At 54.9% G+C, this 27,666-nt stretch overlaps 1 protein-coding gene across 3 annotated transcripts in view; it reads left to right on the top strand.

The window, feature by feature from the left end:
* Window positions 1-27,666, top strand: part of RPTOR (regulatory associated protein of MTOR complex 1) — a 317,986-nt gene that overhangs the window by 204,731 nt on the left and 85,589 nt on the right. For all 3 annotated transcript variants that reach the window (XM_045813984.2, XM_045813983.2, XM_045813988.2), the window contains 4 exons: window positions 7,411-7,511; window positions 8,059-8,203; window positions 20,807-20,882; window positions 27,343-27,444. In XM_045813984.2, coding sequence (XP_045669940.1) covers window positions 7,411-7,511; window positions 8,059-8,203; window positions 20,807-20,882; window positions 27,343-27,444 — 424 coding nt within the window. The remainder of the gene's footprint in view (window positions 1-7,410; window positions 7,512-8,058; window positions 8,204-20,806; window positions 20,883-27,342; window positions 27,445-27,666) is intronic.

Below are 27,666 nucleotides of genomic sequence, written 5' to 3'. Positions count from 1 at the left end.
CTTTCATTCCTCTCTTCAGTGTTGTCTTATCTGCTTTTCAGCCCATCTATCGAGTGACTAATATAATATGTTTTCAAGTTCCTGAAGTTCTAGAATTTCCAGGCTTTATGTTATGGTTTCTGGTTCTCTGCCAAGACTTCCTTTGTCCTTTAATTTCTAGAACATGTAGGCAAAATTATCATGACGTTTGTGTCTGACGTCACCGCTGTGCCAATCCTGTGCAGCTCCTTCCCTTAGCAGTTGTCTTTCTGGGTTTCAGGCGTCAATTTCGTTTCCCAGTACGTGCCTGGTTACTTCTGATCGAACGCTGCAAACTGGAAGTGGAAAATGTGCGGGGTTTGGGTGCTTCGGGGCTGTGAGGTCTGGGTTGCTTCCAGTTCATCCTTGGGGTCCCAGCTTAGCGCCTTGGGGGTTCTGTCAGCGCTCCACCTCCTTACGGCCCTCAGCCCCAGCATCTGCCCTCCATCCCCCTGGGTACCACACTCGGCTCGGGGTCCTGCCCCTCCATCCTGCTGTGGGATCACCAGATGCCTCAGAGAGAGCTAGCCCCAAATGCCAGTTGATGCCTTGGGCTTCCCTCTCCGGTCTTGGCCCCATGATTCCCCACAGGCTGCCAGCCTTCCTTTGCCTTCCGGAAGACTCCCCACCACACACTTGCAGCCCGCTAGCTGTTATCGGTAGGGGGACGTGAGTCACCTAACCTGCTGCCGTTGCCAGGGAGAGAACTTGTGACGTCACCCAAACCCTGGGCGAAGAACGGAGCCGCACAGCCCAGGTTTGCAGATGTGGTTTGGGGCCTGGCTGACTCAGCCCCTCAGGCAGCACCACGGAGGCCGCGCGGCTCACCGGCTGGCCCATGTGGAGGACGCAGCTCTACATCCAGGCTTTCTGTGTTTAAACAAGCGTGGTTCCGTTCCCAGCCAGGCTTTCTTCCCACGTCCCATCTCCTTCCTTTCCTTCTGCCGGCGCGGACACGGTCCTGCAGCCCAGGTGAAAAGAAGACTTCTCTTCTGGCTGTGAAACTGCACACTTTCAGACTGGTCCCAGAGATCACGCTCAAAACCGCAGGTTTCGTGGACACGAGTGGGTCACTTGAGGTCTACGAATGGCTAGCACAAATGGCACTTTATAAAGAAATCAGATGATATTAGAGCATTGAATTGTACACAATTCTAAGGCAGGAGAGATTGGAAAAGAATATTGTAGATATGTGGCTTGATTTGGTTCAGGAGAATGTCAGCATGCAGAAAATACCCGCACAAAATGTACTGTCCAGAGCAGTGGTTCCCAGCCTTCATGCCACGGAGTGTTCTGTCCCACTCAGTTGTATTTTTATAACGGCTGAGGGTGTGTACGTGTATGTCTTGTGGATATGTGTGACTTTGTTTTCCCCCAAGCCCTCAGTGTTGGAGGAAGGCTTGCACACAAGACACACACACTCGGGGCGCCCCCTCCCGCCACACCACAGGCCAGGAGCCGCAGCTTTGTGGCTGTGGCTCTGTCCCTCCAAATATCTGGCTGCAGGGTACCGACCTGGTATTCAGAAGAGAAAGTGCTGGGTTCACGGTCCCGTTTTCTTAGTCGTGGAGCGTTCCTACAGCAGATCACTTGTAGGAAATAACAGCCCACGGCTCTCTACACCGTCGTTTTCATGAGGTCGCTTAAAGTAGAGGAAGTTCTGCTTTATTTGAGTTGAATGTGAGATGATGTAAATTTAGAAGATAATACAGTTTTAAAATCTCTTCCATTTTCAGGAAAACTCGCTGTAGACTTATTCTTACTAAAGAAAACGAGAGTTTTCTTTTTCTTCATTATGCAAGTAGCATGTTTTCAGCACAGATATATTATTAAACACAGATAAGCAAAGAGAATCTGAATCATTATAATCTCCACCATACTAAGATCATCACTGTTAGTGCTCTGGTGCATATTTGCCCTTCCAGGCCTTTTTTTCTAAGTGTTTTTGTGGGTATTTTTAACACAAATGCAGCATCCCTGTACAGTGTTATTTCAGTGCATGCAAAATTACCTGATTTTGTGCATCAAGAGAGGATAGCCAGCAGATGTTTCCAGTGGTTCTTACGTGATAGAATTTGGCATGATTTGTGTTATCTTCCTATCACTTGAGTATTTTTAGTGAGTTTGTATCATTTTCTTGGAAACCATAGTTTTTCACTTAACATTTTATTTACACAGAGCTTGCGATCACTCGGGAGGGATTCATTCCTTCGCTCATCAAATATGGATGGAGCACCTGTTGTACATTACGGCTGGTGCGGAGCACTGGGTGAGCATGGTGAAGCCGCGCTCCGACGGCTCCTGCCTGGTTGAGGACAGGCTGGGTGGCAGCTTCCGTGTCCGGCAGAGGCGTCTGCGAAGTTCCGTGGGAGTGTCAGCAGCAGTCCCCAGGCCTGGGGGGCCCCTTGGGACGGGAGGCACCCCCTGGGATGCTCTCTGCGAGCAGGTCGACTGGAGGACTGCTCGGTGCTCTCTAAGCCAGGAGAGCAGAGGGTGGTCTGCACAGGTTTGGGGGCTAACAGCAAGTTCCACATGGCTGGAATGTGGCATATTTAGTGAAAAAGAAAGCTCAGGAGAAACAAAGTACCCCGAGAAGGGTAAATACAAGCCAGACACAAAACCTCCCACAGGCCCCTGTGCTGGTTGGTTGTGGGGTGCAGACACTACACATCTGTGGGGAATGCAGATTTGTGGGGGTAATGGGGGGAGGGGCAGGGGAGGAAACCGGCCGTGGTACAGACCAGCCCTGTGCTGACTGTGGAGCATGGGTCACTCTCTGGAGGTGCCACAGACTGGGGAAGACCACACCGAGCCTGGGAGACCCCTTCCTGAAAGCTGCGATGGGCCCTGGGTGCCCGATGCCACCCTCCTCCCTGCCCAGGTTTCAAAGGAACTCTGTAATGAAATGTGGTCTTGGTTTTGACCTCCCATGGCCCCGTGTCCGCCATCTGCGATCCAGATGGCCTCCAGCAGCCAGGACTTCTGGAGCGGTCTGGGCGGAGTGGCTGCATGTCAGCCACACAACCCATAAGGACCTCAGCCGCCAGTGTGGGGCCATTTTGTAAAGGGGGGCGACCTGATCACACTCGCGATCCAGATGGCCTCTGGAGTGCCCTGGGTTTCGACATTCTGTACTAGTCTCTGATATGGAAAGGAAAACAGAAACAAGAAGTTTCTGAAGTGATTTAATTCTAAGCGACATGACAAGTAAGGGAAGTTGACTCAGTCCCACTCTGCCATCCCAAGTATGCACCCCTGTCTACTGCGTGGAGAAGACACTTCTTGGACTCATGGGTGGATGGGTCGGTTTGAAAGATCCCTAGGTCTGAGACAGCTTTGACTCTGGTTTCATGATGAGCTTTAGTGAAAGAGATCGAGGGGATCCAGGTGATGGTAGTGGGACCCCACTTCTGTACTACCTGCTGGGGATTGTCACAAGCTGCAGATTTTTTTAAACACCTAAATACGCATTGACCCTAGCCTGACAAGGGTTGGCCTCTGTTCGTCCCAGTGGCTTGGCCGCCCGCCCTCCGAGACAGGAATCTCAGCAGCAGCTCCATGCCGCTGGGAATACATCGTTCCTTTACCCAAGAGATCAGACCGCGAGGAGCCGGCTCGTGCTGAGCCACCTCGTCTTGATTCAGGACGGACTGGCTCATGTCAGTGATGCACTCGGGTCAGGTTTGGAAATAGACCTTGGTCAGACTGTTCCGAGAGCGCTGTCCCGTCGCCCACCAGCTGCCTGTCCCCCCGGCGTGAGCATCAGGGACTCGGGGCGGGGAGGCGAGGGAATGGGGGTTTGGCTTGCTCCCCATTGCGCGAGCGGGGTACACCTGTGCAGCAGATGTTGACTGCGTTCACACGGGAGGCGGGAAGAGCCTCCCCACGGTCGTGTCTCGACGCTTTGTCTTCTGTTCTCCCTGCCCGCACATCCTGTGTGGTGATGACTTACCGGTGTTTGTCTTGCTTCCTTACTTTAGGTTACGAAGCACACGTTTTCCCGTATTGTTGAAATATTCATAAGCAACGGTCTACGAGCTTGTAGTAATTTCACATGGTGGTTTTGTAACTTACTTACTCATTTCTCTCATTGTAGTAACATTCCTGCTTTCTGATTTTTCACCCCTGTAAATAAAACACGGCATGTCTCGCATCCCCATTCCTTGTGTCCAGTTTGGGGTTGACTCCCAGAAGCAGACTTGCTGAGGTGAGGGATGCTGGCGTCCTCTGGCCTTCGTAGGTCTGTCCTTTCCAGACAGGCGGTGCTGGCAGCACGCCCAGAGCATCGTCCAGGGGCTGGCGCATCCGTGACGCGTGCCGTCCAGTGGTCGGGTTGTCGTCCAGATGGAGGATGCAGGCCAGCTCCTCAGGCCGCCTTGCTGGAAGGCCTGTGTACGTGACACGGCCCAGCCTCCGAGGGACGCACCTCTGGGGCTTTAGTCCAGCGAAGCTGCTGCACCCGGAACAGCATGTGAGTCCAGAATCTGAAAACGAGTCCTGAATAGGTTCGCTTTTGACGCTGCACAGACTACTGTGTGTAGTCAGGAGCTTGGCCAGCACAGAGAGAGGGCCTGTACCCTTCCTGAAGGAGCGTCATCTTTCGGGGCGGGGTAGGCCACACCCAGTCATCTCAGGATGGGGGCCCACTCCACTGGAGAGGGCAACCGTGTGACTTCAGCCGGGGGTTTGAGTGTGGGGTCTGTCCAGCTTGAGGCTGAGATCCAACTCGTGGGCAGCCAGGCAGCCAACCAGGGCTCCGAGGTGGACACCAAGGCCCCCCCTGGTTGGCAGATCGTCATGCGTGCTGTCACATGTGGATGCCGGGAGGGGACATGGAAGCCCCCGCCTTTGGTACTTTTCCTGGACTCTGCCCTGCGCATGTCTCTCTGAACTGGCCCCGATGTCTCTCTGTATTTCTCTCTAATAAACTGTGACCATGAGTGTAACAGCTTTCGCTGAGTTCTGACAGCCCTTCATGGTTCCGGGAACCTGCGGAACTTGCGCTTGGTGTCAGAGTTGGGGGCGTGCCCTCTCACCGCGCAGTCTGGCTACCTCTGAATAACAGAGAACCTGTGACGAGACATCAAAGGTCACCGTTTTCTGACGTACTAGATCCCTGCACACATCAGCTGTCGTGCATCTGCTGGTCCTGGACAGTGGGCTTCAGCCTCGGAATGTGGCTCCCCTGGTGCGCCGCATTCTGTCCCCGAACCACCCCGTAGAGACGGCAGGCGGTGCCTTCAGCAAGAGTCCTTACAAAGTGGAAGGTGCAGTGTTATTGCTGAATTTTGTTGCTGGTGAGCTTGTGAATAATCTTATTCAAAACAGTTTTGGTGCATGAGTTCCTCCTCCCCAGATGCAGGACCCAAGCCACAAGCTTATGCGTCCCGGCTCCACGCCCACCCTCTGGCCCTGTCAAAGCCCCCTCCTCCCCATCATCCCCTAGTGCCATGTTCCTTCTGGGGCAGCAACCCAGGCGTCTGCACTGGCACTTGCAGGCTGAGAATGAGGATGCCGGTCCAAGGCCTCCCTGGACTGTTGGCTCGGATTTCATAAATGCTTTCTCCTGCAGGTGCGCCCCGTGCTCACCTAGCTGCTGCAGGGGAGGCTCTGGTGCCGCCTCTTGAGGGGTGGGGGTGTTTGCTGTGCTGTGCTGTTCACGGACCCTTGCCTCCTCTCCAGGGCGAGGGCAGGCCACCTGGCTCACCCGGCCCATGCTCTCCTTTTGGAAGAGTGTGGGGTGCAGAAAGGGAGACAGTCCTGTTGTCCTTGTGCCAAGTGTTCACCTGGAAACCTTGCTGTCTTTTAAGTTGTGGGAATCCTTAGAGATGCCCAACACACACAGCCAGGAAAGACTGCTCTGGGGGCCCTTGGGGGGCTCTGCCGGTGGAGCCTCTGACTCTTGGTTTCCACTCAGGTCATGATCTCAGGGTCCTGGGATTGAGCCCCACACAGAGTCTGCTTGAGATTCTTTCTCTCCCTCTACCCTCATCCTCTCCCCCTCCCCACTCTCTCCCTCTGTCTAAAATAAGTAAAATCTAATTTAAAAAAAATTCTCTCCCTCTGCCCCCGCTCACACAAACCCTGCTTTCTAAGTCAGGCATGCCATGGCCACTCGTTTGACTGTGTTTGCAAAAGCCTTTCAGTTTAAACAAACTGGAGTCTTCCTCTTGACGTACAATTTTTTTTGGGGGGGGGGTTCAAGAGTTCAGGCTATTTGAGCAATAATGCTGTTTTCAAGTATTTTACTGATCCCTCCTCTTTTTTTTTTTTTTCCTGTCCTATCACTAAGCCTGCTTGAGGAAATAAGGATTTTTTATTCCTGAAGGAAAGGCATTTGGTGGAAGGAAGGAACACACATGCCGCCGTCACACGAGGAAGCTCGTGCTGCTCGGCGGTGCCCGTTACTGAGGCCGGCCGCTTTGAACGTCACTCATGCAAAGATGGTGCCACCAAATGGGCTACTATGATGGAAACTAATAATCTGTCAACTCTTATAAATATCAGGAATCACACTTTAGTCTCTGAGCCAAATTGCTATGAACATTTTCCTTTTGGGAGAAAAAACAAGAGTTTCCTGTCAGATCTAATTAAACGTGTTACACGGCAGAGCCGGGGCCCCTGCACCACAGGCACAAGCACCCCTCTGGGCTCTGCCTGACTCGGTCTCCCTCTGGGTGTCGACTCGGCCCGCTCCCTCACTTCCTCCAGTGCTGGCCCATGCTGCAGTGTCACCTTCTCAGCGAGGCCCTCTCTCACCTCCGCCGGCTCGCGCCCTGGACCCTGCCCTCCCACCCCACGCTCTATGGGCTTTGTCTCCGTGCGTTACAGCTGTACTCAGTCACTGGCTTCTCATCTGTCCTCCTGGCAGACTGCGAGCCCTCCCCCCACAGCCCAGCGCTAGAACAGCGCTTGGCCCTGGACTAGGTGCTCAGATACTTGATGAGTGAATGGAAGGTAGCTTGACCTCAGAGGACAAGCTCTCCTTCCCCAGCGGTTGGGTTGAAAGTGTACTTCTGCAGCCTGGAGCCACGGGGCCGGGATGGGACGTGGAATGGAAGAACGTGGCCCGGGCTCCTCTGTAGCAGATGCCACAGGCTGCCCTTTGGGCCCGTCCACGGCCCATCTCTTGTATGAGGAAACCACAGGAGTGGTGTGTGGAGCCACTGGGTCTGTTCCGTACATCGGGGGTGCCCGAGGGGAGGGAGGTGAGGATGGAGCCTGCGCTCCAAGAGGCGAGGCCGTTCTCCCAGCGTGGTGAGCCTGCCCTGCCTCTGCTCCGAGCTTTCTGTCTCCCTCGCCTCTCTTCTTCCCACCATCTCCTCTCTCCACCCCTCTGCAGTAGCAGGAGTCTCTGGACAGTCACTAATGAACGCACACTGTGTCTCCTAGGATTCCCGGCCGGCTAAATGACCGGAGGACCCCTCTGGGAGAACTGAACTGGATCTTCACGGCAATCACAGACACCATCGCGTGGAATGTGCTCCCTCGGGGTGAGGCTGCCCGGCCGATCAGCTAGGGACAGGGGAGGGCTGCTGCTGCCTCGCAGTCGGGAGACGGTGGCTCTTAGAATGAGGGAGGAGAAATAGAATCAAGGTCTTGTCAGTGAGGAAAGCTGAGGGGGCCGGAGGAGGAGGCAAGAGCCTCTGGAGGTTTCCGTGAGTCACCGTGGGTCAAGCACCAGAACAGCGGTGGGCACTGAGCCCCCGTGAGCTTTGCTCCAACATTAGCATGCTATTTTCTAGGTGGACTCAGGACTCATTTTCTTCATAAAAATTGGCATGATCTAGATTTTTTAAAACCAGATTTCTTAAAACCAGCTATTATAAGACTTGTTTGTATTGTTTCATAGTGACAGGCTGGGATTTGGTGTTTGTACTTACGCAAGTGAGTGTGTGTGTGTGTCTCACCAATGGGAAATGTGTCTGTTAGTGCCAACCTGCTTGTAAAACATTCTGATGGAGGTAAATTTGTGTATTTGGCTTTAAATGTTGGACCTGAGTCACTGAAGATACCTTCTTCTGTTTTATCTGCCCTCAGATCTCTTCCAAAAGCTCTTCAGACAGGACCTGTTGGTGGCTAGTCTGTTTCGGAATTTTCTCCTGGCAGAAAGGATCATGCGGTCCTACAACTGCACCCCCGTCAGCAGCCCACGCCTGCCCCCCACTTACATGCACGCCATGTGGTAAGTGTCCAGCCACCGCACCCCACTGTGTGACTTTCTCTGAGTGGCTCGGTTTCTGTCCGTTTCTACGGTAGGACAAGCTTAATGGAATTATGGGAAGCAAAGTAGGAGGACAGGCCACTGACTTGGAGACCCAAGTGTCGTTAACAAGTAGGCAAAGTCCCACCTAAAGCTCTCTGCGAATGGGAAGTGCGAGTCTCCTGCAGGGGGGCATGCGCCGTGGAGGGTCTTTGAAGCCAGAGCGGGACCAGCACCTCCAGCACCTCGGATCCTGTAACTTGGCGCGGGAGAGGCTCGCACAGAAGCTTCTGACTCTGCAGGGACCAGTACTGAGGGGAGAGACTGCTGGCGGGTTGCAAAGTGCGTCAGATTGCTCCGCCAGATTAAGACCGTTGGATTCGTGGACCAATTCATGGGTATGCTTATGTCACAGAATCACACGCACGTACACACACGCGCACACGCGCACACAGCGCCCACGGGTGAGGTCTTTATGACCATTGAACATAGTTCCCCAAATGGGACTGTTGCTACTTACGCTGCTAGCAGTAATAGTAACAAGGGTACTACCGCGAGTTGTCTTTAATTCACATCTTGTATCAGAAGGCACTGGTTTCTCCCTGTTTCCTTGCTTTTGCACCATGAGCAGAGTTTGGGGCAGTACGAAAATGGGGTGCTAGCAAAGAAGTGAGTCTGAGTTGTGTCCGTCGTGGGAGAAGCCCTCATGCAGATATTTAAAAACAGCACTTCGCTCGTGGTGTATTTTCATGACCAGGCTTATTTCCGTTAGTGAGTTTTCTTTAATATGTGCACGACCACTTTCCCCTGACCCTGAAAACCCGGAGAACCGAGGCCGGGTTTGTGGACTCACTGCCCTCATCCACTGAAGGGAAATCAGGAAGGAGTATTCTGCATGAGGAGAGTTGGGGTGAGCTGTGCCAGCCCCAGTGGCGGACTGTACACAGAGAGTTAGAACATGCGTCGGCCGCACGCGCTCCTGGAGTTCACAGGGTAAAGCAGCGCCGCCGCGGGAGCACGGGCCGAGCAAGTCGCGGCGCGGCAAAGAGGTTGTGGGCGCACCGAATGGGGGCGCACAGCTCTGCTCCCGCTGCTCACGGGGCCAGAACCGGGAGGGTGTCCAAAGCCCTTCCTGGTGCTTAAAGTGAATCACTAAAGTGAAGACCAACGTTTCTGGAAGATTGGATCCTCAAAACAGCCTTCTCCTTTAAGAAAAGTGATTTCTTAAATCCCGTGTCTTTCTTGTGAACCAGGCTTTTATAAAACATGTGTTATTTTTAAAAAGGGAAGAAATGGGAAGAAAACCACGTGGGGTCAGTGCTGTGTGTCGTCTTGGGAGGATACCTGGGTAAACCATAGGAAATGGGCACCACACCAGCTGCCCGGTGACACGCCTTCCAGACCACAGGGCTCCACGGGCCGAGCAGGTTCCTCGTGAGATGGAGACGGGAGTGGGCACGAGGCACCGACTGTCAGAGGAAAGTGGCTTACACCCTCCTGTGCCCTTCTGCGTGACAGGACAGACGGGGCCAGGGCAGCGAGCAGAGAAGACAGATGGGGCGGGAGCCAGGGCAGCCAGGGAAGGAGCCAGGTACAGACGGCAGCCTCCACTCGTCTTCCCAGACGCCTTTCCCCAGGATTGGCCTCTTAGAATGTTTCTGAACTCTGGAGTTTGTGTAAGAACTGCTTGAGGTCCAGAGTCTAGATGTGACAGCAGCACCTTGTGATCCCACCGTCACTGGTAAGGGTACCTTTTCTTACCGGCGCCAAAGGCTGCGAAGGTGGCCCTCTCTCATGCGAAGCTGACTCCTGTGAATCTCATAAAGCAAATCTGCAAGTGTATCTGTGTGCTGTGCACAGAAGCGTGAATGATCCAGCAATCCACAGAGGCCCAGCTGAACGTGGGGAGAGCCTCACAGTACTCTGAGGCTCGGGGAATGGCTAGCAGCCATCTGTATACACCCGGGCCGTCCTCCTTTCTTGGTCTGGCCTCCCTGAGCACTTCAGGGCCCCTGTGTGGCTAGAACGTACCCTGAAGACTGGGGTCTCGTCAGCTCACTCAGCCTTCATGGTCCCTGATCGTGCAGAGCGCCATCTGGCCTGCTGCCCTCCCTGCTCCCTGTCAGGTGGATTCCAGTTCTTGCAGGTTGGACTTGTACCGGAGCTGGCGCTTGGCACCAGGTGCTGTTGGAGAGTGCTCCCAGACCAGACCTGGGCACGGGAGGCAGCAGGGTTGGGCAGAGAGGAAGGTCAACCAGCCATACGGTCTCAGCAGCCCCGTTCAGTCAACCCTCGACTCTGTGCGGCTCTGAGGGTGGGGTGACCCTTCACAACAGTTCTTGTCATCCTGAGAGGACCAGGCCGCTGTGCTGGGCTCCCGCTATCTTATGGGCTTACTGTCACTCCAAGGGACCTTTCTGAGAGTTGGAAGCATGAAGTGGATTTGGGTCTCCTCGAGGCGTCCAACTTCCTGACTCCTGTCCAGCCTATTTCCTTGAAGCACATTTTCTTTCCTCAGCCAGAAAGGTGAGCCTCTTTCCAGTTGGTTCTGTGGAGCTTGTCACCAGACCCTCCAAGGTCCGTCACAGGGACCGCAGGACGGTCCAGCTCCTGCCAGCTGCTGGGAGTGAATTTTGTTCACATGAGCGTGTCCTTAGAAGTCAGACTGTGACAGTGCCATTTCAGTGCTCCCAAGCTGAGGACAAAGATTCCGCCCTGCTGCCTCATGATGGTCCCGTTGAAGGAGTCCCTCCAGCAGGAAAAGCAGGAGGGGATAGAAATACACCTCCACTCCCAACCCTCCCTCCTCCTTACTCTCCAGTCTGTTTCCATAATGTAGTTCGATGGACATTTTGGAGGAAAGATTTACGGTAAAAGTAAGCTCGGGGAGGAGAAGCGTAGGCACTCCTCGGCAGCTGCCGTAGACGTGAGGATGGGCCTGACTGTCTCGCGCCAGCAGTTCTGGGCCCCCTGGGGTGGCAGCGTGTGGACTGGCTGAGACTGATGGGCTTGGTTTTACTTTCATGGCCAAAGGAAGTTATGTGCTTTGGATTTTTTCTTTTTCTTTTTCTTTCTGAACCTGAACCTTAGGTATGTATCTTGTGTGCCATTCTGGCATTTCACATGAAAGCGAAGAAGCCATTTTGTCGGTTCTCCACCTGGTGGGAAGGGACAAGTGAGGTGTCGGTAGCTCCCACCGAACCCAGGCTTAGCACAGGAAGGGTGACTGAAAGCCAGAACCCTTGTGCCAAAATGAAAGGAAACACGGAAACCAGCCGACAAACTAAATTCATGTTATAAGAAAGCCCATTGGCTGTTTTTCCGACGGATGTGTTCTTCTATTTAGAAATAGAAATCCTGCAGTCTGAAGAAGAATCAAGGAATATATTCATTACCTGTTGCTGAACGACCATCTTTCCGCACATTGAGTGGCTTAAAGCACACACAGTTATGCAGTTTCTGTGGGGCGGGGGGCTGGTCTGCTGGGGGTCTCACCAGGCTGCAGGGACCCACAATCCCTGCCGTGTGGGGTCCCTCGTGTGCCTCGAGCCTCTTCAGCAAGCAAGGGCATGGCGGTCTTACACGGTGTGACATAGCATCAGGGACAGCGTCCCCTTTGCCAAATTCTGTTGGAAGTCAGTCCCAGGTCCGTCCAAGGGGCCGCCCGGGAGGCCACCGTCAGGGTCTGCACCACGAGCAGCGTCTTGCTAAAGGCAGACAGCTGGAAAGTCAGTGGGAACTGTGCACAGAAGGCCAGGCATGGGCAGCTGAGAGATGGTGAGCCGTGGTCTTCACTGAGACAGAGGTATAGGCAAGTCACAGCAAGTGATCCAAAGGTGCTGACTATAAAAATAAGCACAGCAGTGACTTATTTATTAAGGACCTCCTGCGGTTCACGTGTCATACGTGCTTTCCGTGGACTGAGTCGTGCCCCTCGTGACAGGTGTTGTTGCCAACAGCCCCATTTTGCAGGTGAGCACATGAGGTGCAGGGAGGTGAGTGAGTGGCCACACGGCAGGGCCCGGCCACAGCGGGGCGGTGCAGCCCCAGACGGCGGTGCTGGACTCGTCAGTACCTATGTGCGTGTACGCAGGCCTCTAGATGTGTGAGAGGGGACACACATAGACACCAGGTTGCAGCATCTCTGTCACCTGTCAGGAAGCTCGTGTGGTGTCTGGGAACACGTCTGATCAGACACCATGATGGAGGAGTGGCCCTGCGCCGGGCTGGGTGACACAGGGTGGCATGGATTCCACTGGAAGGACCTTGCCGCCCAGATCCGTTCTGTTCCGTTGCATCCCCTCCCGTGCCAGCGTTCAGCCAGCCTCACCTGCAGGGACAGAGCCCTGGGTCTCCCTTCAGCTGGACGTGGAAATGGCCGGACATTAGCAACCACTCTGGAATCTGGTTTATCTTGCCGTGTCCTCCCCGTGAATGCCGTGGAACCACCCTACCCTGCACCTCTGTCCTCCGCTGTGGCCTTGCCGGCCTCAGGCTCCCTGATCCCTGTCCCTGCCTGCGCCATCCACTTTGCATCCTCCTGTCCCAGCTCAGGAGGGAACGTGAGACATTCTGAAAGATTTTGACACATAAAGCCATTTGTCAGAATTTTAGCTGTAAAAGGGAGAAATGGGACTACCCCTGGTATCTAACAGAGCAGGTGTGTAATTGAGATGCGTGCACTTGCAAGAGTATAAGCAATCTTAAAATTATATTTGTGAAGATTATTTACTGCTAGGCAAATGTGTTATGTGTCAAGAGCCGACCCAAGCTGCGGCAACAACAGAATCCCATCTATCCTATGATACGTGTTACGTGCTGAGAGAAAGGCAGAACAGAGCGGTGACCCGGGGCGAGTGGCGTGGGCGGCTGGGCCGTGGAGCTGAGGGCAGGCTCTCCATTTTAAAAGTCGGCAGATACTGCTTTTGTAATTTAAAGTCTGCATGTAGATTTCTTTTAAGCTTTTGAGACACCAAAAGCTATTTTTTTAATGATTGAGTCATTATGATTAAGGCATTATTTGTCAAAATACAAAACTGGAGACAGAAGAAATTGTTGAGTACTTCTTTGCACAAAACATTTGTGACTAGTAGAATCCTGTAAGGTTTGGTGCCGGGATTTGGTCTCACTTGGTACGTTTCAAATGTTGTGACAAGAGCTCATTAAAATTCCAAGTTGGAAATTATTCACACACATTAGACTCAGTCCCGAATTTGTACAGCAAATAGAACTGTCCTTGAAACAGCCCATTGTGGGGATACCTTGCACCCCTGCCAAGCACAGGGCACTGGGTGGGCCTTATAAAGGTTATAAGAAACCATTCTAGAGAAGTGTAAAATAATGCCAACTGTGTATTGACTGTCAGGTCCCGGGGACCCAGCCTGGGAGAGCCCAGCACAGCCCCTGTCGTCGTGGACCTGGAACGCAGCTGAGGGGCACTCGTAAAGAAAAGCCTTTCTGTGAGGGCACAGGCCCTGGTCAGAAAGAGGCTCGGGCCTCCTTGGCTCTGTGCGGTCAGCAGATCCCGAGAGGCTCCCAGCACCGGGGCAAGACCGCTTCCCGACAAAGCTGCGGGCCCGCTCGCACCAGCCCTGCCTGGGAGCTCTGAGTCCTGAGTCACCTCCCTGTACCTGTAAACGTCCTGGCGTGGTCGAGCGGCCTGTGTCCGGCGTGAGTGTGGCTGTCCTGTCTGAGCCCGAGGTGGCAGAGGCGGGCAAAGCCCCACGGTGCGCCGGGTCTAGGTGTGGAGACACCTAAACATCAAAAATGAGGTCTCGCCACGAGGGGTTTGAAGCCTGGAGAAGGGGGTTGTACACAGCGCGTTCGCTACAAGGAAAGAGCGCCCACGGCTCACAGAACCAGGAGGACCTGCAGAGGGTGTGGTTCTGGGCCACATCCTGCCGGCGAGAGGAGGGGTGTGGTCAGAGAGCCGAGAAGTGGAACCCCCTGGAGCAGGGGGCAGGGCTATGGCTGTGGGTAGAGCTGCAGACAAGGGGCCTCGTGCTTGGGCGAGCAGAGTGGGCCGGGAGCCAGGGACCCCAGCTGGTAATGCGGAAGGCACCGAGTCGGAAGCGGCTGGGTTTGAGTAGCATGTCGTGCTGGGGTCCCGGCAGTGGCAGTGTGGCTTGATGTGAGGAACCGGATTTCGGAGTGTTTTATCTGCTGAGATGGACAGGGCTTGGTGACCAATTACATCCAGGGTATGAAGGACAGGCTGGACAGTGGGACCTCTCCAGGGCTCTGCCTGGAAAGCTGAGTCGGGGGTGCTGCCCGTGACCAGCCCCGAGGGCAGGTGCATGGGCTGCAGGAGGGGCCGGAGTGAGCTCCCCGGTGAGCCTGCCAGGCGCGCATCCAGCAGACCCCAGAAGTGTGGAGGTTCAGGGCAGCTGACGGACGTGTTGATGACAGTGTGAATGTTTGCTGTTGATTGAGCACCTACGAAGAGCTTAGCTGCATTATCTTACTACTCCTCGACAGCCTGGTGACATTCTCAGCTCAGCTCAGTGTGCGTGGGAACAGGCTTGGTCAGCAGGTGTGGTGTGTCTGGAACCACTGTCCCTTCCTGCCCAAGAGGGAAGACTTGGCATCTCCGAAGCGGGGGTTCCTCTGCACGTGCATGTGGTGGGATGAGAAGCCACAGCGCGGGCGGTGCAGGACAGGGGACTGTGGGTGAGTGACCCGTCGGGCCGTGTCGAGAGAGGGAACGTGGCTTTCCCAGGTTCGTGTCAGGCCCTTGCACAGGGCCCCTCGCACCAGCAGCACACATAGACTCTGGGTCGAATGGGCCGGCCCTGGCACTGCGTGGGGTCCTGGTGTGGCAGCCGCCACCTGTGGGAGGAGACCACCGTCAGGGGCGTGGACCATAAAAGGATGGCTTTTCAGGAAATGTGCAGCAGGGCACAGAGTGGCCCCACACCCGAAAGTGCATTCTCTGTTTGGGCAGAATTCGGGAGCAGTGAGCCTTGAAGGGTTTCAGGCAGCAGGAGTCTCCTTGTGCCCCGTCTGCTCTGGTGGCGGACCCTGCAGGGTGTCTGTCAGTCCTGCGGGAGCACAGATGAGGGGTTGGCGAGGGGTGAGGAGGGCCGGGAGGGCCCATTGGTCAGGCCAGGCGTCGACAGCAGGCCTGCATCGTTGGCACTCAGTTCCAGTGCTGCTCCTGATGGCAGTTTGAGCCCACAGTAGATTTTTAAAGAGTAGCCATAAATTCATGTATTCACTTACAACTTTCCTATTTTAAAATGTAGATAGCCAGGGGCGCCTGCGTGGCTCAGTTAAGTGTCCAGCTCTTGATGTCAGCTCAGGTCATGATCTCAGGGTCGTGAGATCGAGCCCCATGGTGGGCTCTGTGTTCAGCGGGGAGTGTGCTTGGGATTTTCTGTCCCTCTCCCCTGCCCCCTGCACATGTGCGTTCTCTATCTCAGATAAGTAAGTAAATCTAAATACATACTTACTTACACACATGTGTTAATAGTCAATACAGTACTTTCAAAAAACTTTTTGAGGGCCAAACCAAACCCTTGGGGGGCCCATTACAGCCTGCTAGGGACTCTGCAGGAGACCGTGACCATGGATGCCCTTGGGGTGGAAGTGGAATTCAGTGCCTCGGTGCCCCCTGGGCCCTTGGAGCCTGGTAGCCATGCAGCGGGGAGGCGTCCACGGTGGTGCCGCCCGCCCACGTCTTGGCACGGTGGCCTGGGCTCTCCTTCCGTGAGCCTGTCCTGCTTCACTGTGCTTCCAAGGGTCCTCTCCAGTTGGGATCTTTTTTTGAAAGGCTTGATGTCATGGCTTCCTATCCCAATATGCTGAGGAATGCCATGTAAGTAAAACTACAGGGTTCTCTTACAGAAATCAGTGGTGATGAGATTTCCATGGAGGAAAATCATGTGCATGTAACACACGTTTTCTCCGGATAGGACTTTCCTAACGACAGTGCCAGCATGAGTCTGTGGCCAAAGAGTAAACATTAGTCAATCCCACTAAATATCGAAAATTATACCATTAACCGACTTTGGTCAGGAGTTGAATGTGAAATCAGGTTTTAGGTTTCAAGAAGGAGATAGATGCTCGTAGGAACATAATGAAGCAGTCATGGCCAGAAACGTCGTCTGGTTGATCCGTTGTCTTCCGTGTCGCTGTGGCAGCGCAGGCCCTCCCGGCCCAGCCTCTGCGCTGAGGCAGCCCCGTGGTCCCAGCTCCTAGACGAGGAGCCGGCCTGCTGCGGGACCTGCCACGCTGGCACTCCTACGGCCGCTCCCTCCCGTTGCTGCCACCAAAGCATGTGGACACGGGGGTTTCCAGCCAGGGCAAGCTTCTTGAGCATACAGAGAATTCAGGGGGATTCATTCGGTGGTAAACAGACCCCACCACCACCCACATTACGAGTGATCCCAGTTTTTAAAATGCTTTTCCCATGATCTCTGTCAAAAGTGACTGAAGTCCTAGTCACCTTGCATTGACCGGCTTTAATGTCTACCTGCGACTTTCCCATGGGGTTCACCTTGGACGAGCTTGCTCTCCGTTCACACCCAGGGGCGACTAGGAGACCCACGTAAACGGTCTTTGCTTCCCAGGGGAGTGTCTGTGGTGACACAGTCCTGGTCCCATACACACTCGCCCACACACGAAGAAAACAGACAAGCATAAAGGTCGGAGGAGAGCATGAAGGGCATGCTTGCATGTTGCCACTCTCCTTCCAGGGTTTGGGGGAAGGGTTTATTTGCACTTGCATTTCCTAGACATTGGGTGTCAGCCCCGTTTGGCTGTGGTTCCTGCGTTTGCTGAGATGGTTTCCAAGTAGGTGCTCACAGAGGCACAGCCGTGCTTCCCAGCCTGTCCTGGTGCCCCAGCTGGGTTTAGCAGGAAGGCTTCGAGTGCAGCCGCACAGCCGTGTTGTACATCTGTGGAGGAGAGAGCCACCTGAGATGGTGGTCATCTTTATTTCTTCATAAAATCAAAGTCAGAGGTCAGAAAAACTGGGTATAAATACCGGGTCAGGCAATGATGTGGGGCCTGCAGCCTCACCCCTGCTGATACACTGATTCGGCTCCAGTGGGAAGCCGCCTCCCCTTCCCCTGCCGGTGGATAGAGGTAGTGGTTGAAATACAGGTTAGTTGGTAATGCAGAATCCAGTGGCTTCCCGAAGGAGAGTCTGTTTCTCTTTCCATGTAGCCTGACGTGAGCCGCCAGGACCCGGGCTCCGGCCGCCCCGCAGCGGCTGGCCGCTCGGGCCCCACTCGTTTCTGCTGTTGCCCGTGGCTGTCTCATACACCTCACCCAGGGAGGCTGGGAACGTGGCAGTTCCCGGGTGGCAGGTGTCCATCTCACATTCCTGTCCACACACCAAGTGGGGGAACAGGCGGTGGGATCCGGTGCAGACACCGAGAAGGTCGTGCTCAGCCGCGCTCAGGTTCTGCTGAGGCGACTGGGTGCTCGCTGCTTGCGTGGGCTCGCAGCAGACCTGGTTTGGTGACAAAACACATGAAAACAGTCCCCCTTGCTCTTTCTCCCCCTGCTTGTAAATAGGCCAGAGCTTGTGCATCCCCAGGGAGCCCACAGCCAGTGTTGTGGGAGAGAGCACCTGGAATAAAGAACATGCCGTCTCGTTACTACGGCCCTTGGGTGGTGATGGAGAGGTTGAATTCTGAGCAGGGGGAGGAAGGGAACAAAGCCGAACAGAAATTGAGGTTAAAACACAAAGTAATCTGCATTTGCACTTTGCTCCAGGCGGGACACTAATGACGAAACGTTCGGCCGGCTCCTGTTTAATGTTTGATGTGAAGCCATCAGGGACTCGTTCTCCTTCATTTTCGATTTCTGCAGGTCCTGAAACCTCGCCTCTCTCCACAGTAATGACCTGTGCTTTCTGTTCCCGTCGAGGGCGCCTCTCCCGCTGAGCGATCGCTGCAGATGGAGGCCGCGCGCTCTTGGAAGGCTCTCCTCCCAGCCCACTCCTTGGGCAGCTGCCATCAGAGGCCCGTTTCCTGAAAACCCGAGCTCTTGCCTGCGTGGCACGTTTTCCAGGCAGTGACTCATCGAGCAGCCCACCGCGCGGGGAGCCTCTGCTCCACACCGCCAGGATCGGATCAGCTGGTCAGGCTGTCACCGCGCCCCCTCCCGCTGCAGTGCGGCCCCTTCGCGGGCTGTGGGAAGTGCGAACGCAGACACCCTCCCAGGTTGGCGCTTGCCTGGGTGCCAGAGCACACCGAGCCCAGCAGCCCACCGCCAGGGCCTCAGACTTCCCAGAACTCACGTTCCCACTCTCCCTGAGTGAGAACCCGAATTAAGACTCCCAAGTTCATTTTGATCTTACCCTAGAAAATGCAGCCAGTTTTAGCCAACTGATACGACGCTGGCAGAGAGCAGCACTCTCGTGCTGCTGGGCTCTCGTGGGAGCTCAGGTCCCCTGAGTGGTCCTTTCCCCTCGTAAGCACCAATAGCCCAAGGCCTGGAGAGGTCAGCGGCCTGCTGCAGCTCCACGCGTGCCGGTCAGCACGCTTGCCCGTCAGGTTTCCGTAGGTCTTAGATGTTCTCCCCGAGTGCTGGCATCTTCAGCACCGTGGGCCCAGTCCCTTTTCTCTCTCACTCAGACAGCTGTGTCCCTCTGCCCATGGCCCTGAGCAGCTTCTCTTCCTTGCTCCCAGCAAGCTCGGCAGCTCCCCTGGTCCAGGGATCCCTGCCATGTTCACAGCCCCCAGAGTCCCTGTGCACAAAGGAAACACCCTGGGCTGCTTGAGGACTCAGCCCCGGAGGGAAGCCCTTGCCTTCCGGCGCTGTCAGGCCAGCCGGTGCTGACTCGGAGCACACTATCGGAAGGAGTGTTGCCCCGCCGGCCCTGATGGGGCTCTATGGGGCTTTCAGGCTTTGGAGGGTCTGTGCGGGCTTCAGGAGACCACCTGATGGCCTCTCCCAGTGCAGCCTGGTTTCCCCAGTACTCTGTGCAGAGCACCCAGCCAGGACCATGGACAGCTGCCGGGGCGGGGGGGGGGGGGGGGGCGGGGGGCGCCGTGTCACAGTAGGCTTCTCGCCTCCTGATCTTGATGAGCTGGGGGCTGAGAGGGTGTGGCGCTGGCTCTGCTGTGGGCTTGGTTCCCGGGTGTGCCCGTAGCAGCTGTAGCTGACTCCTGGGGCCCAGAGCCAGGCTTCACGGCCAGCGCCCTGGATGCCCCCAGCGCCCACCTCACACCTTCCCCTGCCCCCACCTTGTACACACTTTCTTCCAACTCCAAGTTCAAAGTTTTTATTTGACTAAAGTCAAGGAATTTTTATAGAGTTTAATTGCAGTAATTGACTCTGCTTCTAACAAAGAGCAGATATCTCCCTCAGCGCGGCTGAAGAACCATTTCGCCTGCAGCCTGGGCACTTATCGAGCATATGGGAACTATTTATTGCCTGTTCTTTGAGGCACTTTTGATTACGCGCTGATTGCCTCTTAATTAGATTGGCGGGGGAAGGGCACGCTTGTTCAGAGGGGCTGGTTTGGAAAGCTGGACTATATTCCATGTATTTCCATAACGATGGAGGGCCTGCTAGGCTTTTGTTTGTCTTACACGTTTCCTGTGTTTCTGGCTGTTTACATTTTTCCTTCCCGGTGTGGTCGTCTCTGGGGACGTGGAGAAACAGGGCCGTGAGTCTCATAAACAGCAGGTGGAATCCCGCCTCTCAGGAACTTCCCTGGGAAGAGAGGTGGCCACACTGAAAACCTGATCCGTGTGCTGATTCCCACTTTGTCTCCATGAGGAAGGGAAGGGGCAGAGCAGGGGCGCAGGAACCCCTGTGTCCCCGGCATCCACGCGTCCATCTGTGTCTGTAGAGAAAGGGAGGTGATTCTCTACGTCAGTTTAGAACCAACAGCGAATGCTGTGAGCGTCCCTCGCCCGTCGTGCCCCCGCCAGCGCGCCTGCTACCCACGTCTCCCAAGGACCCTGCGAGCAGGCACGATCATTACTCCTTACAGACGGGGAAACAGACTCTGGGGAGCTGGAGCCACGTGCGCTGGACCCTGGAGCCAGGCTGGCGGGGCGCTCACCATTTTGTACATGTTTTGAGCCAGGTCCTGATGCCTTGAGAAGTCGGTGGAAGGTGGCCAGGGTCACACATGGGAGAGACTTGCTGTCCCCTCCAACAGGCACCGCCTGCCTTGTCCCCGAGTGGCTCACGTTGGCACAGGCCCAGACTCCTGTGTTGGGCAGGGTGGTGGCGCAAGGCCAGTCCTGACTCTGGGCGGGACAGGAGACCCACAGACGGACCCACCTTCTGGTGCCACAGTGGCCGTTTCTGATGAAGCCCCGTGGGGCATTTGTGTACCCATGCCACGGCTGCTCTGTGGGCGTGGACAGGCTATCGTGATCAAGTGCGGGGCTGAAGCTACAGTGGGAAGTGAGGCGAGTCCCTTTACTGTTCCCAGGCTCTTCTCGTCTGATTTCGAAGAGAACCGATGTTAACAAACAAAATGGTTCTGGCGGGCTGTCAGATGTCTTCCTGATTCTCCTGAGGATCCACAGCCATGGCTCTGCCCAGACATGGCCAGGGCCCCTCCCGGAGAAGCGGTCAGTAAGGCCTGTGGGTGTCCCTCTGTTCTCTCCGCAGGCAAGCCTGGGACCTTGCAGTCGACATTTGCCTCTCTCAGCTGCCCACCATCATCGAGGAAGGCACCGCATTTCGGGTAAGTCCCGCGAAGTGTATCTGCGTGGTCCATCGGGGGGCTCCGTCCCTGGGCACGTGGTCTGCAGAGCCCCCAGCGCAGGTGTGGCGCCCGGAGCGCTGGGTTGTCAGATTTCTTTCGCCCGCCTGGGAGAAGGTGCCGTTAGCGGAAGTTTGAAAGATTGTATCAACCAGGGGTTAAAGATTTTGAAACAGCGAGCTCTCAAGAAATGTCTTCTCTTAGAATGATGTTCTTGTCAATCTGCTTTTCTTAATGCATGCTCCCTGACCCCGTGTTCTAGGCTCTGCCTTTTAACCAGAATGGATTATGGTTTCCCTGAGACTCCTGACTGGAACCTGAGGGTGTAAAGCTCAGCCCTGAGGGAACATCTGGTCCCCAGGCCGCCCAGGGGACTGACTCACCAGGGGTCGCACAGCCCCTTGTCTGCTGCACGGCCTCCGGGTTTTCATTCAGGATTCATGTATCGAGTCTGAGTGTGTGTGCACCAGACCCAGCCCCTCCCTGGAGAGCCCTGAGGAGGGAGGAGGGTCACTCATGTCTGTGCACATGTGCCCTCTGACCCTCAAGGATCAGGGAACCTTCCAGGTCTGGGAGAGCCGGGGCAGCAGAGCAAAGTGGGTGGTCGAGGCCATGAAGGGTGGAGCTGGAGGGTCAGAGCCACTGGCCTTCCCTACCCACACCTTCGTCTCTGACCCCACCCAAGACTACAGTGGCACGCTCGCTCCCCTGTGTCCTAGTTTCCTCTTCTACAGGGGAATCAGGGTGGTATGCAGTTGAAGGGGCACAGGAAGACTGAAGGAGTTCATACAGGCTGAGTGCTCAGGTCAGGCATGGGGCGTGTGGGGTACCTGTACGCATGTGCACGTGTGAAGTGTGTGCGTACTTCACACCAGTGTGGGATGTCTGTGTACGTGTGTGCTCGTGTGGGTGCACGTGTGTGCGTGCATATCTGTGTGGTGTGTGTGTGTCCCCGTAACTCCTCAGATGAACTCAATGCCCCTGGTGGGGGTGATGAGCTAAGAGGCCTCCCTCTCTTATGTCCTATTTCCTCCTCCTTTGTTACTTGACGTTTTTCACATTTTATTATGAAAACTTGCAAACCTACAGCGCCGTTGAGAGGATTGTACAGTGAGCACCTGTGTGCCCACCGCTCAGTCCTGCCACCAGCATCGGCCGCGCTTGCTGGAGCGTATCCATTCCTCTCTCCAGCTGCCTTTTTTTTTTAACACACTCACAAGTTACATCACAGACTGCCTTGCATTTTAAACCCTGAAGAGGAGGCTGGCAGAGCCTTCCCTCGGCTCTCACCAGTGTGCTTGGCGTCAGCCGAGGGTCCCCTTCCCATTGGACCCAAGCTCTGGGCAGGGACCGGGCTCGAGCATAGTCACAGGACTCCGTGGGGACAGCCCTGGCCTCCCCTCCACCGCAGCTGGGTAGCCCTCCCCAGTGCCTCAGCTCGCCAGAGGAGGCCAGGGCCACAAGCACGTGTTCGGAAACCCTAATACGCTTTCGGCTTTTTGTATGGTGTATGGTTTTACTTTATACCCTTAGGGGATCAGAACTATATACTTGCGTGTAAGATAACACAGTGTCTGTATCATTACCCTTCTGCTTCAGTGCCAGGTATGTTTCCAAGGATCTCAATACCTCATTTCTAATCTGCTGGAATCCGTATTCTGCATGTGGGAATCATTTCCCCAAATTGTGGCAGGGAGGGGTAACCAATGTAGACCACATGCTGGCTTTTTTATTTTGTTTTCACTTCTTTGGGAGCAGAACGTACGTAGAGAAAATTGCACGCCATGAATGTGTGGCTTGAGGAGTTTTTATGAGATGAACCCACTCGAGCGACCAGGACCCGAATCAAGCGGCTACACGTTAGAAGCCCACAGAAGCCCCTTCCTGCTCCCTTCTCTCTGCTTTCCCCAAGGGCCACTACTTTCTTGCCTGGTTTTGTGCACTTGGATACACAGAATCCTGCAGGAGGTAGCCTTTGTGTCTGACTGCTTTCACCCAGCATTACGTCTGCTCCCGTGGGCGCAGCTCTTATCCCAGTGTGGGGTTCTCCAGAGCTCACGTGCCCCTCCCCTGGCCAGTAGCATTTTGAGTTTCCAGGTTGCAGTCCCCACAAACAGTACCGGCCAGGCCCAGGCCAAGTCATTGGAGCCTGAGGCCAAGGAGAAATCAGTAATTCTGAGGCTGTCTTTACTTGAAATTTTGATATTTTGTTCATTATGGATTTTTGCTTTATTTTTTTAATATTGCATTAAAGTATTTTTAAATCTCACTTACTGGGTTTTTTTGGTGCCCCCTTAAATTTTGTTCCTGGGGTGTATGCCCCCCTTGCTGCAGCCTGGCCCCAGCCTAGCGTGGGTGCTGCTAATTTCTTACTTGCCTTTGGTGCACCTATGTCAGGGGTGCACCCTGGGAGTGAAGTTTCTGGTCACCAGGCAGGCACGTGGTCAGTGTTAGTAGAAGCTGCCAGGCAGTTTGCCAAAGTGACCGAATCAGTGTTCACTCCTACCCACAGCGCACGAGTGTTTTAGTCGCCCGGTATCCTCATTCCTACTTGGTATGTTCTACCCTTTTCCCCCTTATTTGGCTATTCTGGTTCAGTGTGAAGAGGCATTTCACTGAGATTTTACCTTATATCTTCCTGGTGGTCAATAGTGTTGAGCACTGTTTTGTATTCTCATTGGCCATTTGCATATCCTCTTTTGTGAGCTGCCTGATCAAGTCTTTTGATTTTTCTTTTATGTTATGTGTTTCCTATTGATTTGTAGTGATTGTATATATCTTCTGAATACAATCCTTTGTCACTCATTGTGATTTTTTTTTTTTTTACTCTGGACTTTATTTTCACTTTTTCAGTGTTTTTTTTTTCCTTGAACAGAAGTTTCTTGTTTTAACATAATCCAGTTTGCCAGTTTTTTTTTCTCATACTTAAGACTTTTGGTACCCTGTTAAGATGAACATCCCTGAGAAGGTGTTCTCCTCTTTTTCTTCTGAAAGCTGGATTGTTTCACTTTTACCCTTAGACCTGCAGCCCATCTGGGATTTACTCATATGGACAGTGTCGGTAGGGCTCAAGATACGCTCTTCCACACGTAGATGTTCAGTTCATCCAGTGCTATTTACATCGAATCAGGCGACCATCTTGGTGGGGCTGCTTCTGGGTTCTGTGCTCTGCCCCGTGGGTCACTTTGTCCTCGCACAGGTACTGAGCACGCTTGATTATGAAAGCACTTTTGATAGGGATTACGCAGCTCCGTAGGTGGACTTGGGGGCGTCTCTACAATGTTGAGTCTTCCCGTCCGTCAACATGACTGCAAATGGTATCGTCGTAAATGCCATTTACTGTTTTCTTTGTATACGTAGGGCTTATAGGTGATTTGTGCAGCAGCTTTACTAGATTCACTACTTTGTTCTAATAATTTTCCTATAAATTACTGGCTTCATCTTAAAACCTCACTGTCAGATACCCCAGAACAAAGCCCAGCATGTATGTCACTCTTCCAAAGTCAGTAGTTGGGAAGACAGATTTTAGTCAACAATGGAAAGGAGCCTGATGAGAACCGGCATTTGCTGACATAGGAGGGGGAGGAGCATTGCACGCAGTGGGAAACGTGGATAATGGACTTTCTTGAGGGGCTTAAAGAGAGCCCTTCTGCAGACTGAGCTCTGACAGGGGTGCTGGAATCCGAACGCTCCTGGCCACTGCGGTTTTCTTTTGTCTCCTCTAAGTGGTGAGGTCGTCCTGAGGAGCGAGTAGGTCACTGCATGGTCAGGACGGCACCAGCCAGTGTAGGTATATGTGGGCCGGGGGTGACAAGCAGGAAGAAGAGGAAGGGTGTTGAGATTAACCACTTCCTTTCTCACAACAACAACAGCAAAAGGCTTTCTGGGTCCCCCAGTGGTCAAGCATGGCTCTTTGTGCCCATCTGCCCCTCCCGCTTTCTGTCCTTTCCCCTTGCACCTGTTTGCAGGCCCCTGGGCCATCTGACCCATGGGCTGACCGCAGAGCAGCCCGCCTGGCCTCAGAATTGTCCTGGGAGGTCCTAGATATGCAGCCCCATGACTCAGAGCCTCCGCCCAGGCCTGTGTGAGCTGTCCTCCAGAACACCCCTCCTGAGCTCCTATTTCCCCGAAATCTGCACAGCAGCTCTGACGAGATGGAGGTAGTCTTGGAGGTCTGGCCCAAAACCCCGGCTCTGTGTCATTGTTAGATGCACTTGGGGCAGCTCTCAGGGTGTTCTGTGGAGCGTTATCTAAAACGCTGAGCCCCGCCTGTGCTGGGAGGCTGCCCTATCTGTCCGCTTCCCCACACTGTAGGGAGCACGGCAAGCCTCACTGCGTGTTTTGATGGCAGAGGCTTTCCCTTTGACAGTTTTGGGTGAAGAGGTGAGGAATGCTTGTCCTCCTTTCTGCGTGGAACGGTTTTTCCAGCAATTAGCAACATGCGAACGTCCATAATTCAAAAACTAACTTGGAAGGAAGGGAAAAGAGCTGGAATGACGTGAATTACCTGAGCTGCCCTCGGGGACCAGAGGTCTCCCATGTGTGGGGAGGGAGAGCTTAACGAGGCTGCTGTTTTTAATCAATCAATGAATAATTCACACTTAGAAACAGGAAAGACAGTCTGGGGCTCCATCCCAATTCACAAGTTGTCCTCCAGATTTGGTTCACGTGGTGCAAGCTGACTTAGCAGGAACACGGATTCCTGGGTGGCATGTGTTCTCTGCTGGCTTCTCACGTGACAGACTTTTCTAAGGGAGCACTGTGGCTCTGACCACCAGGGTCCTCCATGGACATGTGTCCACACAGGTTCACACTCACCAGAACCCAGGGCCACAGGCACATTTCCACCTTCCCGCTCCCCTTCCTTACACACAGACACACCTCTGAAATGCAGCCCACTCTCCCCCTTGGAGAAAACAGAGAAGATGGGGCAGGGAGGATGGGGATGGGAGGAAGAGAGTTATAACTTGGGATTTTTGTTTGGGGCTCGGGACAGCAGAACTGTGTGTTAGGTGAAAATGATTGTGTCTGAGTGAAAAACCCAGCCATCCTGCTGCTGCCCAGCTTCTCGGTTCCCGCACCTTCCCATGGCCAGGTCCTCCCCTGCCCCCTGGCCTGAGCCAAGACTCCTTATGTGCTTTACCCAGTCCCTGTCACTGTGGGTAAAGGCATCCCCTCTGCCAGGCCAGTAAGGACAGACCACCTCCACGCCCCCACTGCTGTCTGTGCAGCTTGTCCCCCCCACCATCACTCTGACTGTGACCTCAGTGTGTGGTCTGGCAGCCCTGCCACCTGCTGGCCCCTCCCTCCACTGACCCCAGGGCATCCTCACGGACCCTCTGCTGCCTTGCCCCCCACTCCAGGGCCCCTGAGTAAATCACAACTCTGGGTGACTCTATGCCTGTCCTGTCCACCTGGACCTGCACACAGGCAGGACTCGGAACCCCTGTGACCCTGCTGAGGTCACCACAGAGTTTCTTCCCATGCTTTCTGCTCGACTGCCTCCTCCCTTCCCATCTCACTGAGAAATAGAAGTGATGGAGAGACCCCTGCAAGCCTCGCCATGTCTGCCCTCATCCCTGCATCCGGGCCCGTCTGCCTCCCTGTCCCCTGCCCCCCGGAGAGCCCGCCCCAGCTCGCGTTGCGGCAGCCACCCTGCCGGTACCGCTTCATCCGCGTACAGACGCGCCCTCACCCTCCCACCGTTAAGCCAGAGTTCCCGGCCAGGTGGCCCCTGTCCCCTCCAGCCCACTCCACTTCTGTCCTTCCCCTTTGCAGCCAGGTCCCTTCACAGACCGTCTACACTGGAGTCTCCAGATCACCTTCCCTTTCACCCTGAGTGCACTCCACTGTGCCCGAGGCTGCGCCTCCGTCTCCAGCGCCTCCGCGCTGCTCAGCGGGTCACGGCAGAACCAGGCTCTGTCCCGCCTGCCCGCCACCCCTTGCTCCTTCCCCACTTCCCACCCTTGGCCTCCGGGCTCAGCCCAGGCCCCCGTTCCTCCTCACTTCTCTCTGAGTTTGCGCCTCCCGTGCAGACGTCTGTCCTGCCCTGTGGGCTCAGCCCAGTGCCCACAGGGTGTCCAGTAGGCTTCTCAAACTCAACACGCCCAAGGCAGGATTCCCCACATTCTCCCTGAAACACTCGTCTCTCCGTTCTTTTCCCAACTCAGCCCAGGGAACCCCCTTCCTGGGGCCCCGCCCCAGAGCTGTCTTGGGCCTCGATCATGTCGTGCTGCCCCTGTGCAGTCTGCTCCACACGCCCCCTGCTCTGCCCTTGTCACCCTGGCCGGCTCCCCTGCTGCGGCCCCATCCTGACCTCCCTCACCTGGACCGTCGCGGCCTCGGGTAGACGTGGGGGCTGCACTGAAGAGGGGTGGGTGCGTCAGGGCAGAGCTGAGAAGGAACGGGGGTCCCTAACTAACGCCCCCTTCCTGTCCCACAGCACAGTCCGTTCTTTGCTGAGCAGCTGACCGCATTCCAGGTGTGGCTCACGATGGGCGTGGAGAACAGGAACCCACCCGAGCAACTTCCCATTGTTCTGCAGGTGAGTTTCTTCCAATCGGCAGGGTTGGCTGAGCACGTTCCAGGGAAGGAGCTGGAGCCAGGGACGTGTCTGCAGGTGTGTGACGCCGTGGCTTTGTCCTCAGCCAGGTGGCTCTCGGGAGACATCAGATCCCTCAGAAGTCACTGGGTCCCACCGCAGACTTATTCCAGAAGGGCTTTCCTAGAGACGTCAGATTTCCCTTCCCCGCTCTCATAAATACTA

This window comes from Ursus americanus, chromosome 23, assembly GCF_024610735.1.
Source record: "Ursus americanus isolate L20-20 chromosome 23, mUrsAme1.1.p, whole genome shotgun sequence".
NCBI lineage: Eukaryota > Metazoa > Chordata > Mammalia > Carnivora > Ursidae > Ursus > Ursus americanus.
This window is presented reverse-complemented; position numbering and strand designations above follow the sequence as displayed.